Raw genomic sequence first — 16,939 nt, 5'->3', positions numbered from 1 at the left:
GAGAAAACAAACCGATGCTTTTTGTAGTTGTAGTACACCAACATGGATTAAACGTGTGTTTTTTTTACCACAATGTTGGGGAAATTACTGGATAAAATGCACAGATTATTATTATTATTATTATTCCCACTCCGATCGGGACACTAGGTCCACCGTTTCCCCCGCAGCGAGGCTCCCCCCGTTTTTTTAAAACTCGCCTAAAAACCCATTTTTATTCCTTGGCTTTTAACCCAGCATGAGACTCTGTTTCTGTTTGTTTTTATATGCTTCATTGGTTTTGTTGTTTTTATATTTTTATTTATTGTTGTTTTGTTTTTGTTTTTTATGGCGTGTACAGCACTTTGTTTCAGCTCCGGCTGTTTTGAAAAGGGCTTTATAAATAAAGTTGAGTTGAGTTGAGTTGAGTTGAGTTGACAGTTTACGTGGGCTTGGCTGGGTGCAGTGGCGGACTGGCCATCGGGATGAATCCCGATGGGCCGGTACCGAAGTAGGCCGGCCAGATAAGTCACTAGCACATCCCCCACTCCCCCCGTTGACAATTTACTAGCGGTACCGAAGTGGGCCGGTCGAGAGTCCCGGGATGATTTTTAGTCCCNTGAATACACATACTATACAGAGATGCTGTATGAGAAACCAATGTGAGTTTGAAAAATTGCACAATGTAAATCTATTCTAGTAGCCCTCAACAATGGAATTATGATCAGTAGAAATGGCCATGACATGGGACCTTTAAAAGTTTTATACCATACATGGGTATCCTAGAAATGAGTATCTGCCAGTTGTGTGTGTGTGTGTGTAGAGGCCTAGTGTTACTTCTTAATACACAACATTCAATGACAGTGGAAACAGATTCATCTGTACAAATGTTTTTTGTAACAGATGTACCCATTATATTTGCATACACCTACTGATAGTTGAGAGTTCTCACTGTTTACTCAGCTGAAATGTAGATAATGCAGGGTATATGCAGGAATCCTGAGGTCAAATTTAATACCTTTTAAGACCTTTTTTAAGACCCTTTCCATACATTTTAAGACCTCATCGCAACTTTGAGTTCTAACCGGTTACATGGGCGACACACTTTACCTCACATTGACCATATTGATTGTAAGATAGCACAACTAAACAGAGTGCAGACAGACTACTGAAGCCTCCTTTCCACATGAACTTCAACCTCTCTGTGAAGGTCAGGTTTAATGCAGTATGCTGCTTTGTTGCTTCTGTACTCTGTGCTCCTTCATTCCAGTAAAACTCCTCAGAAGCCATTAGAAACCAGTATTTGACCAATAAACAAAACACTTGACAAAACTTTGAACTATGAAATATATTAAACTTTGGTGAGCTTCAGCGGGGTAATGCCATATAGGAGCTCCCTCACAAATACCCAGGGGTTAAATTGGGCTGGGGCTGTCCGGGGCTAAGCCCTGGCACATAGGACGATGCTCTGACGTCATCACCCTCACACATTTGTCATATGTTTACAAAAAAGGATATATATGTTAAGAATTTTCTCGTTCTTAATATAGACTATATTTAGGGTCTATATGTGTTGACTTTACTTTAAAATAGCAGATCTCTGTGACCGGATATAGTTTGGCTTAGACCCCGGCCCCACGAGGACGCATACGGTAAAAGGCATACCAAACGCAAAAAAGTCTTCCGTTCACACGCATTCGATTCATTAACGTGTCCGTTCACACTAGACCGCTGGAAATGCTGGAAACGATGTAGTACATATGTCAGGCCTGTAAGTGGCGCTGCTGCCGCCACAAAATACACCAAAAGCAGCGAAGAAGACCCCGGAGCATGGTTGCCATGGTTGCCCTTCTGTTTATTCTCCGCCGGTGGACGGCGTGTTCTCCTGCTGTATATCTCTCAGGTTAGGTAGTCCACCAGCAGATGAAAAACACCCACCTCTCCGCCTCTTCCAAGGAACGAGGGGACCGTGCGGCAGAGTTTCCGTTAAAAAAAATGTTCCGCCGGTCAACATGTCCGTTAAAGTTTAAATCTTCCGTACAAAATTAGAAAAGTGCCGGTCAGAGGTCTTCTTTGTTATTTATTGAGCTTTAAAACAAATTAATAACGACTCTGTTCTCTGTATAATAATATTTAATAAACGGTGCCTGCCTCTCTTTTCATCCCCCTCTTCTGACAGCCCAGCAGCAGCAGGAGACGTGGGGAGAGGGAGGCGGGCTATTTAATCGTTATCAGAAAATGATCATATAGGGCTTACACACGGAGTCGTTGGAACCCCAGAGCGTTGCGTATGCCGGTCTACCCACCTTGGACCCCCCCCACCGAGCGGAGCAAGGCAACGAAACTTAAAATAAGAAGCAGCATTTTACGGCGCACTATGCATGGGGCCGCCTTGAGGGGGTTTCCCGACATGTTGATTCAGTAAATTAAAGGGTGTTTCATGTTGTCGTTGCTGTGGGACTACATGTAATACCTTGGGAAATGCCGTTTAATACTTTTTAATAGCCTTCATTTTCGCTAAATTGATTTATCAACTTTTAATACTTTTTAAGACCCCACGGACACCCTGAAATAAATTCACCACTTTAATCCCTAATTTTTGTATTTTTCAACTCTCTGAAAATCTGATGTGTTTTGCCCCTGGCTCTATTATTTGTTGTAGTTAAAACAGTGACTTCTTGGATTTAGTTAGTGTGACTCTAATAAAGAGAGAGTTATAACCAACCTGAGCCTGTTTGATGGAGGAGGATGTCTGCAGGGTTGTGGGGCTTCAAGCCCAGCGCGGACAGAGGAGTTTTGGCAAGACCAGGAGGGGACCGACCTGAAGAGAAGAGAAGACTTATCAGCACACAGCATCACGCATCTCTGACGTCCTGACAGCTGATACCTGTTTACTCAATTCAACAGTTATTTTTCTGTTTATTTTGGGGAAATAAACCTAATTTTTTTTTAAATGCCAGAGTGTAAACGCAACCACAAAAGGATTGAACATTTAAGTTTTGATACTCCTGTACTAATGCAGAGGTAAACAGCTTTCAGGACAATACAGCATCAACACAGCTCCACACTCAGGAGCATCATGTTCAGAGTGCTCATGCTCGGATGGAGGGGCAAAACATGCATGTGATTATCACACTGTGACACCACCTCACTCTCCCAACAGTAGAATAAGGTGTGTGTCAAGCTTGGATCGAAGCAGAGCTGGGTCAAACTGAATGAAAAGTATTTGACCACCCAGTCACCTGTCATGTTACAGGAAAATGGATGTTGTACTTCTCAGACATTCACATTAAAACATTAAGTTTTAGTTTTACATAAGCAGTAGCCCACGTACTATAAGTCCTGAGAGGTTAGAGATCAAAACAACATTTTGACAATTTATTTTCTGAGTCTGATCTAAATAGTTGTATCCCCTGGGTTTATGACACTACCGCCTCTTGTGGCCAAAATGATCATAAAAAGAAACACTGTATCATCTATGTTTTCACTTGGTTCCAAAATTAAAAGAAACCATTGCAAGATGATCCAGACAAAAACGTTTTTTTCCTATTTTAAATCAAATGTTGCCACAGAATGATTACTGTCCCTGGAAGAACACAGACTCTGCTACAACAGTACATTGTGTTACCACAAGAGTCTCAGGTTTGATTCAATAAATAGATTTGATAATGAAAAACTGTGAATCTGTTTAATGAAGACATTTAATGGACCCGTCTCTCACCTCTAGTCTTCTCTTCTATTCTTAGTCATTTAAAACTACTACTTTAAAACCTCTTATGACAACATATACAAATTGCTAGCACGACAATCATGGCTGGCAAATTCAGACTGCAGGGGGGGGGGGTGCAGGCAGGGTGCTGGTTGTGATGGATCAAGGCAGCAACAGGAACTCAAACACAGATGACAACAGCAACACAGAGAGCACCAGCTGCAACACTGGAAGCATGTCCCTGTGTTTTATGGGTCTAAGTGTTTGTGTCTGTGTTTTGACACTGAGGCTAATAAACAATTCATTAAAGTTGGGGTTATTTATTTATATGAGCAACTGGCAGGTTGTTTACTTATATACAGTGTGTCTGTTGTGTTGCTGGTGCTGCTCTCATGGTGTTTGCATGCCAAAGCGGTGCAGACCTGTGATAGGGGGAGGGGCATTGAGGGGGGGATGAGGGATCCATTTGGCTGATGTTGTGGGACAGAGGAACTCCGGAAGAGAGACGTGCATCATCCACTTACCAAAGAATCCCAATTAATTCTTTGTACTTGCAACGCAGATGCCCCACATTAAGTTGTGGGGGGTGTCGGGCAGACTAAGTGAACATTAGGGAGTGTGAGTTGAGAGACCCACTACTCAAGATCACGTGGAATAAGAAGTACATCTTGCGAAGTGTTCACAAATCACTTCGCTAACTGTGCACCCTTTACACATTATGACAATTTCTGCATGACCAATCATTATTGGGAAAAATATGTTGGTTTTGGGGTCCATACAAACAATCGAGAACATTGCATTTTCTCAAAAAATGATTATCTAAATGCAATAATTTTATCTCAATTTGTTCAAGATTCAAGATCCTAATCGGAGAAAAACAGACTGCTCAGTGTGACTGCGTGAACAATGTTCCCACTTTGAGGGTTAGTAGTGCTGTTACGCCACAGAGCGAGCGTTAAAAATATAGTTTGAGGATTTATGACTTCTTTTTATGGGTGTGCCCTGGGGGGGATAGGCAGAGGGACTGGATGAAGTCACTGGTAGAGTTGGCCAATGAGGCGTAACCTTATACATGACTCTTGTTCAGCTGTGGGGCGCATGTAAGACTAAGAGGGGGACTGGGGGTTTGAATTGGTATTTCTGGGGAGATCAACTTGTGAATGTTTGATTAAAAAGAGAGATGAAGATTAAACGTGATCAATAAGCTACATTTTGACTTGGCTTTAAAAATGATCTCTTGTTTTATAAAATTTACACCGACTGAAAAATGACTATAAATAATCTCATTAACAAATATTATCTTTCATTCCTTACAAGACTGGCCACTAAGGCATTTTAATGAACCAACAACAAGGCCAGAACGCTACTCATCATTTGAAATCCAGCCTATTCACAATCCAAATGAAATGAAAGTTAGATTGAGACGAGGTAATAGTGGAAATATTTCTTCACTGCTTGGAATATGTGGTACTTAATGAGATACATAAAGAAAGGACTAACTGTACGTCAAGATAAAGGACGATGAACGACTGCCAAGACTCTGAAACCACAAAGGAATCTTTTAAACCTCAAGACTTTTCCTACAGAGAAGTCTCAATAACATGAACATCTCTGAGTTTCCACCTAAAAAAGATAAATTCACAAGTTGATAAAGTTACTTCATAAGCCAAAAAAAAATGAAATCAAAGCTTTTCTTAGGATTTCATATAACTCATACCAATCTTTGAATATCTACAGTAACTAAGCCTGAGCTCCACAGTGCCGCCTGTCAGCCGGAGGGGGGACTTACACAGGTTGAAGTAAGGGGTTTGCGGCGAGATGGGGAAGGCAGGGGTTTGGGGAAACACCTCACCACCAACAAAGGGTGTAGGACTGATGGGGCCACCGTCCATCTCTTCGAAGGCCTCGCGGTAGCTGTGCATGTGTCTCTGAGGAGTGGAACGAGAACACGTTAACACAAAAATAAAATAATGTGGGAAACATTTTAGAAAATTAAAGTTCTTTACCTCCTTGGGTCGTCCTCCGGGGTTCATCGCTAAGGCGTTGACAAACTCAGGAGAAACACAGCGGACGGGGGACCGCAGCGGGACGTCGGGGGAGGGGTCTTCATCAGGGCCGTTGTGGTAGTGGCCCTCGCTGGTGTTGCGTTGGCGGGGCAGGGTGGCAGGCTCGTCTAAAGACACCGTACGGGCTTGGACTCCTGAGATAAGAAGTGAGTGTTACAATTCAGCAACATTTGATCAACTCTGCTCCATCTGACTGCTCTCCTCCAGCAATGCCATCCCCGTCATCATAGGTTAATGGTTCTCAGCCGTTGTGAATGCTCACTGCACAGGCCAAGGCTGAAGGCTGTGGTACTTTTCAACGCAACATGCACACACAAGGTTAATGAAGGATTAGCACACGGAAGCCATTAAGTCGCAAAAATGAAACGAATGATCAAATTCATAGATAAATCCATTCTATGATATTTCCAGTAAAACAAACAAACTATTGTGTTTCAAAGTAACCTTGTCCTTGGAGGTATGTTACATAAAGTAATGTTACCACCTTCTACCATGAGCGGAAACAAAGCAACTCATTTCTGGAACAACAGGACGAAAATGTTCTCACCCCACTTTCAGATATACTGCTGTATTTTGCTTATCTAATGTGTCGATGTGGCCAAATCTGGCAGAACCTCAGAGCAGCCAGTAAACTCATTTCAGTTAATCTGGTTTGCACTGAGAGAGAGGAAGCTTCCAGCATAAAACAAACAGGATTTGAGTTAAGAGTTTTATGCTAATATGCGATGCCATTGACTGGCGGCTAAAGGTAAAAAGAATGAAATTCTGGCCAAAGCTGCACGGCCAATGTGAAATATCACTGGCTGCTCTGTGCTTTGGAAGAAGATGAAGGTTATTGGGAAAAGAAAGGAAATTACAATAGGGATAAGAAAGGGTGGGGAAATTGGAGTAATACATTCTGAGTTGTTGTTTGCACTGAGGAGGTTTACCCAGTGTTTCTTTCGTAGTGTTACTTTGTTCTTATTGTTTAAATTCTGTTAATGAAAGAGATAGAGTTGAATAGTATGTTTATTAAAGAGGCTCTCTCATGCTAATTTTCAGGTCCACATTTGTATTTTGTGCCTCTACTGTGACAGTAGACTCTACTGTCTCCATGCTTTAATGTTCAAAAAGCTCTTTATTTGTCTCATACTGCCTGTGCTGCAGCACCTCTTTTCACCCTCTGTCTGAAACCAGAGCCCAGTCTGCTCTGATCTGAGACTGCCAAGGCAACTCTGCTGTGATTGGTAAACGCTACATAAAAAAAAGATTTCCAGACCCTTAGCCTATTACGTACAATGTGTTGGAGCGCTAGCCAATAGAAGCCTGAGTGTTACGCGGTGATGTCGTTTTATTACAGAAGTAAACAAAGGAGTCCAATGGAGGGGTTTCAGGCCAGGTGGGGAGAGAAACCAAAGGAAAGGGAAAACCCACAAAAGCATAAAAGGGCCCCTTTAAAATGCGACTTAAGGCTAATGTCAGTTAAGGCTTACCCTACGAGCCTGACGATAACAACAACTTGAAAATATTGATATGCCCTTCCCTCAACCTTACTTTGAGGTGAGGGTGTAATAACCTTGCCACATATCTCTGAGGAAAATATATTGATAGCAGCTGTGATTCCAATACTCAGGAATTGATGTTAGCTGCCATTGCCAATTTCTCAAAAAGAAATCCAGTTAAAAGGTTTAACGCTCTCAAAACGTCTTTGTGTTTTGTATTACCATTATTAGGTTATAATTCATTTGGGAATCAATGTACGTATTATATATATAGCTATATGTAGATGTTTTGTTTTTACATTTTAGAAATAAATCAATGATATATAAGACCTGATCATGCCATCTGTTATGACGCTTGATTTATCTCCATCTCCAAATGTCTTGGTGTTGGCAGGGTGACGGTTAATAAATCCTGGAACTGACATCTTTGCAAAGCATGCAGTCAACACACCCAAACAGAAACACACCCACCAATGTGCCGAGGCTATGAACTGAGAACCAGATGTACCCACGATGCATTGCTCAGCAGCAGTCAAACACTGCGCCGTTGCCTTAGTGACGACGCTAATGGTTTCCAGCTGGGATCGCTGGAAATTCTCAAGGTCTGATATTTCTAAGCTATTTAAAATCCAGTCATCATGAGGATAAGCAGGGTTGATTCCAAAAACATAAATTTGATAGGTGAGGTGAGGGAAAGTGTCCAAATGTGCACACCTGCAGCTATAAAAAGGGTCAGTTAAGGTAAGAAAAGGGGTTCCTGGTAAGATCAGATCATTAACAGGTTTTGGTTTGAAAGTCTTAATGTGGCGTTTTAATTTTTTTAAAGGAATTGCAGTGAATTGTATTTATAGAACAAGATGTGTCACCTTCATTCCAACTTCGCAGCCCGAGTTCTATTCTGTAACATTGACTTTGAGTTGCATCACTGAAAACGATATGGCCGTCTGCGGTAAAGAGGCCAGGCTGGCCCCCGACACTCGAGGGCCCTAAACAGAACAATCCTGTCTGCATTGTGGTTGCCGTCTCCCAGCAGACACATACTGTTTTAGTGAAGTTTACAACTACTGTAGGACTTTTGTCCTTTTCCTGGATTCCGTGTCCTTTGTCTGGCTTTGTAAATCTTCAAAAACAGTACAGTGAGTGAAAAAAGCCACATTGAATGAAGCCAGTGTATCCTGGCCTCTGTATTGTTCCTGAGTTTGGCAACATGGATCTTGTGACATACACTCTCCTGGCCAGGGACAGAGCTTCCTTTGTGCCTCCCCTGTCTCGTTCTTGTGAAACTTTAAAAAAAATTCACTAACCTTGAGGTAAAACACTGTTACTCAGAGCAAACAGGAGAGAAGGGTGAGTATGTATCCAGAGGGGAATCATTGGTTAGTTTGATAATGATAAAGATGCTGCTGTGCAAACCCAATGACAGAAAGAAAGTGTGTTAAAAATCGAAACAAACGTGTAGCTTAGGATAGGGCATTCAATTGTTAATATGAAATGAGAAATGATTCAAGGCAAACCACACCGCACTCCAAGGCAAAAACAGATACAGACTTGACTACTGGAAGGAACACTTGAAAAAGGACCTCTCCTTTTTGGTTTTTAAGTGTTCCTTCAGACAGGATGGAAGAAACAAACCCGAGAAGGAGTGAGAGCGGCGGTGCTCAGACTGAGGAGAGGTCATGCTGGGGATGACACTTTGGACACGAGCCGAGTACTCTGGGTAAACAGATGAAGGATGATGAGAGAGAGAAGAATTATGATGACAAAACTAAAGGAAAAAGGAAACAAGCGAGACAAGGCCCGCCTGTGAATAGAAACTGAAATGTTCCCGTGATTTAAAGAGCCTGTGACACGAGTTTCCCCCATCATCCATCAACCCATCAATTTGAGTAAATATTGTCCCCTTGAAAACCGTTACTGAACTGATTTTGGATATTTGTACTTTGATAACCATTAATCTGCCCTTCAATGTTGACCATTTTCTGGATCTTCACGGGGATTCTTCAAATCCCGCCAAATTATGTGTGACGTCATTGCGGGCCAAGCGCTCCAGCAGGGTCCCAGTATCTGCATTTAAACGCACAATGGCACACACAGCAGCAAGCGATGACAGCGATGATAGTTTAATTTTGAACGCGTCTGAGAACTCATATGAGGCTGAAGGATCGGTTTATATTTTATCTGTTAGAAGTTTAGGAATAAGGTGCGTCAATATGGGCGATAATACGGTCATGTAGCCAGTGGTGGACTGGGACTAAAAATCATCCCGGGACTCTCGACCGGCCCACTTCGGTACCGCTAGTAAANACCAGCTCGAGTGCGCTAGAATTTGAAAGTACACAACCGAAACAAATCTGGTTCGTGCGTGTTGGAGGAGGGGCTCTGTAAGGAAGTCTGAAGGAAGGGGCAGATTTGTTTCGGTTGTGTACTTTCAAATTCTAGCGCACTCGAGCTGGTTTCTCCATTCTTACCCACCCCACCTTTAATAGTTCCCTCCTAGATCACAAGAAGGGTGAACATTTGAAGAGCAGTTGAATCCATCTGGCTAAACTGTTTGCTTGTTTGTCAACTGTCTGATTCATTTATTGTGCCAGTGCACCATGTCTCAACATCTCAGCAATTACTTTGGTGAGTTCATTGTTATTGTTACTGATACAAATGGCAAAAGCTACAGAAAAACATTGAACAAAGTAAAGCATCAGTGAATTGTGACATAATGCAGCTAGAAGCACCCATGAAATATATTTGTATCATTGGTATTGATCAACAATAACTCAGCCGCCACCCATGAAGCAGGAAACACTGATTTAGTTTTCCTTTTAAGCAAAAATGATATGATATTGTTGTCTATTGTTATGTCTGTTACTATTTGGTACCACATGGGAGATCAACAGCCTGTATTTAGCTGCTCTCATGAGAACAAATGCAATATGATGCTCAGCTGACTCGGCTCAAGGTGATGGGATGGCTCTGAGCAGGAGATGGGCCAAAGAGTTCGAAAACCTGAGTATCCGCAATGGATAAGGTTTTTCTTTCTCCCCCTTTTCTGAGATACTGTCCAATCGATATCCTTTGTTGGAGAAATATGTGTACCCTGACATGTTTAGTGCACTGGATTGTGGGGTAGTGTGTTTCACTCTTTGTCCAGGTGTTGCAGAGCTCTTGGTTACACAACAGTGATTTTCTTCTTCGTCTCTCCTCTTGAATCTTGTCTAATTAGGTTTGAGGAAAATACGGGTGTTTTTGATTCGGAGAATGTGACACATTTGGCTCTTTGTGTCTGGAATGTGGTTCTGTTTCCAGAGTACTTCCAGGTGCAGTGTGAGCAACTTCTCAGATGTTTAGCCTCTACTCATTATGATAAAAGACTGCATTATCCTGTACAAAAAACTTGACTGTCTCTTTAGGATTAACACATTGTCTTTTTTCAATACTACCACTAAAGGATGCTTACGTGGACAATTTCAGATGATTCTATTTAAATAACTTTATAGTATTTAGAGCATTTTCCCTGTCTTTATGCAGACAAACAATATGGTCTTGACTGGTCATATTGGAACTGTCACATCAACTTGATGTTCCTACTGATGCTAATGTGGCATGGTCATTAAAAACTGCATGACATGATATGCAGCTATCAGCTCCGTCACTAAGTATTGTGGAACAATTCAATTAATTTGCTTTTCTTCGCGTGGTCGTGCGAGAAACGTGGTGGCGTGAAGACTACTAGCAGGACTAGTTGCTGAGCTACTGTAGCTAGCATCCCAATGGCTAACATGCTTTTTTAAATATTATTTGCACTGTGTATAGGCTATTTCTCCCTGGCATTTTGTTTTTAGATAACAATTATTTGTTTGACTTACTGGCTGTCTTTTTCCTATCAAAGCACTGACAAGACATTTAGCTATTGATCAGAAGCAAGTTTTCGCTTGGAGTCTGAACAGTAGACTGCATAACATGCAGAGTACATTGAGAGTAGCAACCTTAACCCTTTGGTTTGTGGACTGCTGTTAAAAACCTCTAACTTTGCATTTCTGCTGTCAATGCTGACCATATTTGAAGGAAAGCGTAGAGCTGGGCCAAGCGTGGCCATGTACTGCAGCTAGCTAGCTAGCTTGGTTGGCAAAGTGCATTCCTAATTCATGTTAACTGTGATAATTGTGATGCTAATTTTGGCTTGACAAAAACATACTTAAAGATTGTTCTTAATGGAAACAAATCAACAGCTAAACACTTCTTCTTTAATGTGTATTTATGTAAAACCGAAAGCTTAACAATGACATGACAGTTGTGCCGTGGTGGCGGCTCGTTAATGGGAAGGTTGCCACATGATAAACCCTGCTTTATCGTCAATTGATCTGTAATCTGGGCCATCATTTAGATAAAGAACATAGTGCTGTATTTAAGAAGAATACAAATTAGTGATTGAGACCACATATTGATTAGTTAATGCTTATTGAAGTAATATAACAATAGAAAAGTATAGTTCCTCATAGACTTCCATACAATTTGACTACTTCTTGTTCGCCCCTTTTTGGTAATTTAAAAGAATGCATGTTTAAGATACTTCCAGGCCCTGAGGACTGACCTCTTGATCTTGAGTCACTATGACAAAGAACATGCTTATCATTTTGGTTGTAAAGACCCATTCCTTTCCTTAAAATGAGGAGACACAGATTTAATGTGCATGGCGTGCAAGAATTGCATTGATAAAAAAAAGTATATGATACCATTACTGGCCTTTGTGCTACAAGTTTTCTTCAAATGTTTCGTTGAAGAGGGCTTGGAAAAACTGCAAACACTTCCACTGAGAGCTATTTTGCTGATACACAGCTTCCCAGGCTTTCTAATGCTTTTTAAATGAGTGGCAAGCTCCAGTGAAAATACACACACACACACACACACACACACACACACACACACTCTCCGGCCATCTGGCAGCAATTGCACGAAACGGAAACGCACATGTTAGAATATATCATTGTGAGAATTGTTTGGGTCTGTGTGTGTTTTTCTCTGTTCACACACAATAGTCTCTATTTGTGTTAAAATGCCTGCGGCTGAAAACGATGACCTCCGAGCAAATCCACAGTCTGCATTTAGAGGCTAAAATATCAATCTAGGGTTTCCTTTTCCTTCATTTCTAGAAACAACTCTCTGTCTTCCATTTGTCGGTTGTGCTACAACTCAGCTAACTGGTAGAGAGAGCAGACTTGTGATATGAAATTGAGGACTTCTAGTGTTAATTAATCAGCATTACTTTGAATCTTTGGGTGTTTTAAATGTAAATTGGTAAATCACTGGTTATAATGTTTCTCTCCCTTCCTCCCTCCATCCCTCCTTCTCTTTGGTTGGTGGTTTGTTCTGGGCGTTTAGTCTGTATTCTGGGCCCTGCAGAGGCAGACTATAATTGACCCTTTGCATTTACTGTTTATATTCCACTGAACGTTTCTACAGAAGCACAGCATCATTGGTGTCATAGTGAAGCTCTTTGTGTTGGTACCGTCCAGTGATCACTACCACTTTGATCCAAATTCAGATTTACAACATTAAACAGCATAACTCTTTACTGCTCTGTACTTCAAAGAATACGTGGTATTTTTATATTTCTTTTTTTCTCTGTACCAAAAACTACTTACTGTATATCCTTTATCCCTCTGTCCAATTGACCTCTGTTGCTATCTATTTACACATCAATTAATCACAATGTTGCTCTTACATTATTCCATGAAGCTTTATTTTAGTCAACCCCCCCACACATCATCCTGATGCCTTAAATGTTTAAACCAAATGTTGCGACCAAAGACTCCATATGGATGAAGCCACTATGATGTCACCAATTGGTTTGTTGGGTATCGTTCTGAGGCCCCAATTTTGGCAGTTTTTCAGTCGCCATCTTGGTTGTTGGAACAAGGGAAGATGGAGATGAGAACAGCCAAATGCTGAACAAGACATTTCAGGCAATTTAAAATGTTACATTTAATTTATTATACTGGATATAAATTTGAAAGTGTTGACGAAAACAGGTGATCGCATGGTAGCCCCGCTCCATAAGCAAACCCTGCTTTGTCGTCTATTCTACTTTAAATGGGACCAACATTTAGAAAATGTATATCATGCTGTAGAAAAGAAGAAACCAGAAACTAGTTATTCAGACCACAAACACATTAGTTTACGTTTGGGTAATAAATCAAGAGGGCAGCAAGATAATTTTTTCATAGACTTTTATTCTATCGCACTGAACATTATGTTGTATTCAATATTACCTATTGTACTAGCCATTGAGACTATTTGGTTGAAAAAATAAATTATTTACTGAAAAATCAAGTGAGAAGTAATTTCCTTTGCAGTTGCCCCCTGTAGGCTGTACAAAAAAAAATCCATGTTCAAGGCACTTTCACAGTGGCTTCACTTTTCAAACCTTGAAGTTGCCTCTTGGTTTTGACCCATTTATTTAAAGATGTACATCTCCAGTAAAAAGGCTTAGGACCTGTGAAACTGAGCTGTAATTGGAGTGTGACTAATTACAGATGATGATTCACTCAGTGGGCTGTCAGCTGATAACAGCTGGGGGATTTCACTTTAGTGTCCTGCATGAGCTCAATGCTTCCTTTATCCAAATGTTCCTAGAGTAACATGTGGTCTCCAGTTTAGGTTTTTTACTAATTTGGACAAGAACATATTTCATCAAAAAATAAGTTTACCTAAGGATCTCACCGTGACGTTTTACAGTTTAAGGGCTGTTTTTCGTCACACAAGAACAAAGTATTGAGGTTCAATACTACCTTTTGCCACTTTTTGACATTACTCAAATATATGTGCAACAAAGTAGTCCAAGATATACAGCATTTCTGCTCTACACAATGATGACACACAGAGACAGGGATCCTAAATCTAGAATAAAAGCAAGCTAAATACAGTTGTAGACTACACTGACACAACTGAAATGTTGACTTCAAGTGTATTATGTTAACAAATGTCACATAAATTAGGTTAGTTGAAAGCAATACTATTAAGTTGAACCTAATATTTTGTATTTAAACCTAATAATATTGCTTTCAACTGATCTACTACAGTTATGTGAAATCTGTTGACATAATACATTTAATTAAAGTCAATGTTTCAGTTTACGTACAATACTACAGTAAAAAGTGCCACTAATCATTTCCTGTTTGTTCTGCTACATGTTTTAGACTGAATTAGTTATGCTTCATTTTGTCACATCTGTGCATGTGTGCTAGTCTGCGGTAAGCCAAGCCCACACAAGCTCATGACATCACGGATTGCTCTGATGTTTTCTTCTTCTGCTCTTTTCCATGAACCTCTGTTTTATAGCCGACCCTGAGTGTCCACCCACCCACTTCTCACTCTCTTTTAGTTATCTCTCGACTCTCTTTCCTTTCTCTCTGTCCCCAATTTCTCTCTCTCTGTTGGCCCTGTCCTCTCTCTCTGTCCATAGCTCTATATGGCATTGAAAAAGAGAGTTCCACGGATGGACTCTCTGGTCTTGGCTAATGGAAGCAGTCCTGTCTCTTTGTGTAAATATTTGCACAGAGGGATTATAGATGGTCCCACGCATTCAAGGTGGAGCCCCACTCTGCTCCACCAGGCCACATTAGGGCAAAGAATGGCGCTGAGCGTAACTGCGACATAGCATTTCAGGAGATTATGTGACCGGACACAACATTAAAACATATCACATTCTGAGGTACCCAGTGTTGCAGGTATTGATCTAACTTTCTGTTTCTCTCTATTTTGTTTTTTTCTGATCAGGCACCAAGCAGTGACCACCCTCTCAAACATGTAGACACCATGGTGAGTTTCAACTTGAATTCATTTTTTATCCACCAACCTTTTATTTAAAGTTAAGACATTTCTTTTGCTTAGATTACCGAGCTGAAAGAGCACATTCATCTGCCTCTATGACACATGCCAACAGATCATGTATTTGATGTAGGAAGGTTATTAATAGTGAGTGGATAGAGGAGTTCCGGCTGGCGGGAAAAACAGCTGCACTGCTTTTACAGGAAGTACATCTTAAAACAACTAAAACATGTTGATTTAATGCTTTAGAACAGAGATACTTGTTAACTGTTGGCAGTGTGGACTGGCCTCAGAATAGTACAAATTTAATTCACTGCTAAACTGTTGGAGTTTCCAAAGAAAACCTACACATCAAAAGTACCAGCCTTTTGTTTCTAGATGATAATGTATCCAATTGCCCTACTGAAACTCAAGTGTTGAAAAAGGACGAGCGGGGATTTCTGTGCCGAGATTGCAGCCAGGCTGCTGATTCTGTTTCCATTAGACCGATTTACTTGACATGTTTTCAAAGGCAGTCACAGTGTGGATTTGTCAGTGCAATTTAACCTGATACAGAAGGATCTATTTGTGCCTCCTGCGGTGCACACATACATGCATAAAGGTTAAAGGTCAAGGTCAGCGACATAATTTAAAGGTTACTAAACTCATAAACCAATGTCAGATACATATTTAAAACCCTAATGATACCAACCAACTGACAAACAAATGTGACTATATCCGTAGATCAACTATAATGTCAACATTTCATAAAATGCTTGCTTCATACATTATCTTCGTATTGTAACAACAGTATGGTACTGATTAGGGATGGATTGTGTTTATAGCAAATTCATGATGGTTATGATATGGTTAAGGTTATGCAACTTAAACATTTGGTTAGGCCTTGGCCAATGATTGGAGTAAAGGCTAATAACACGTACGTAAATGGTGGGTTCAATAGAGGCAACAAAACAACAATGGCCTCTATTAACGTTAGCATGGATGCTGCATGTAATAATAGATGCTATTATACTAATGCTTTCAGTACCTGCCCTTTTCAGACAGTTTTTCAATCCATCTTGGGCATCATGTTAGACAATCTCTGTCCTCCCACAAAGTTGGAGATGGTAAACACCCATCCACCACTCTAGCCTGGTTATAGTGGATGTGAATGCCTTCACTGGGACTAACGTAGGTGATACAGGCACATGCACAGTAGCAAATACAACAACAATAAAATAATAACAACTTAGTTATTGCATATCCGCATATTTATATTTTAAGCACAATCAAAGTATTGCTGCCTTTACATATATACAACATGCTTTGCCACTGGCCTGCATCTAATTCAGCCTGTGTCCAGTAACATGTGCTGATATACATATTGGAAAATAAGTATAAACAAACCAAACATCCTTGAATATTTCCCTGTCTTTATGAATTATGACTGCTTTGGGATTTCACCATTGAAGTATTGCATTTCTATCCAGACACCCCAAGGAGTGATGGGTAATCAGACACACCTGACTAATTATATGACATCACCCGTAAGCCTACATATAGTTCCTTTAAGGAAGTAGTTATCATGGTTCCCTGTGTGTATGTTAGGTCAACACACACACAAAAAAAATCAGAGCGTGCATGTTTTCCTTGGACTCACTGGGCACTAGTTGTCTATGACACAACTTCCTGTGAGTTGTATTTAGTCTGGGAAAGGAAGGATCAAGTAACCAAATTAGAGTTACCACCCAAGGCCATGTGCCCATGTGTGTGTGTGTGTGTGTGTGCTCTGTGTGTGTGTGTGTGTGTGTGTGTGTGTGTGTGTGTGTGTGTGTGTGTGTGTGTGTGTGTGTGTGTGTGTGTGTGTGTGTGTGTGTGTGTGTGTGTGTGCTCTGTGTGTGTGTGTG

The 16,939-nt window shown here is 40.8% G+C and overlaps 1 protein-coding gene across 1 annotated transcript in view; it reads left to right on the top strand.

Annotated features, from left to right (window-relative positions):
- LOC104951515 (tensin-like C1 domain-containing phosphatase) overlaps positions 1–16,939 on the top strand; it is a 186,470-nt gene that overhangs the window by 127,584 nt on the left and 41,947 nt on the right. The window contains exon 5 of the mRNA XM_010778175.1: positions 15,003–15,044. Coding sequence (XP_010776477.1) covers positions 15,003–15,044 — 42 coding nt within the window. The remainder of the gene's footprint in view (positions 1–15,002; positions 15,045–16,939) is intronic.

Source organism: Notothenia coriiceps, unplaced genomic scaffold, assembly GCF_000735185.1.
Source record: "Notothenia coriiceps isolate Sejong01 unplaced genomic scaffold, NC01 NC01_scaffold00018999, whole genome shotgun sequence".
Classification (NCBI taxonomy): Eukaryota; Metazoa; Chordata; class Actinopteri; order Perciformes; family Nototheniidae; genus Notothenia; species Notothenia coriiceps.
The sequence above is the reverse complement of the archived record's forward strand: the minus strand, read 5'-3'. Positions and strand labels throughout refer to the sequence as shown.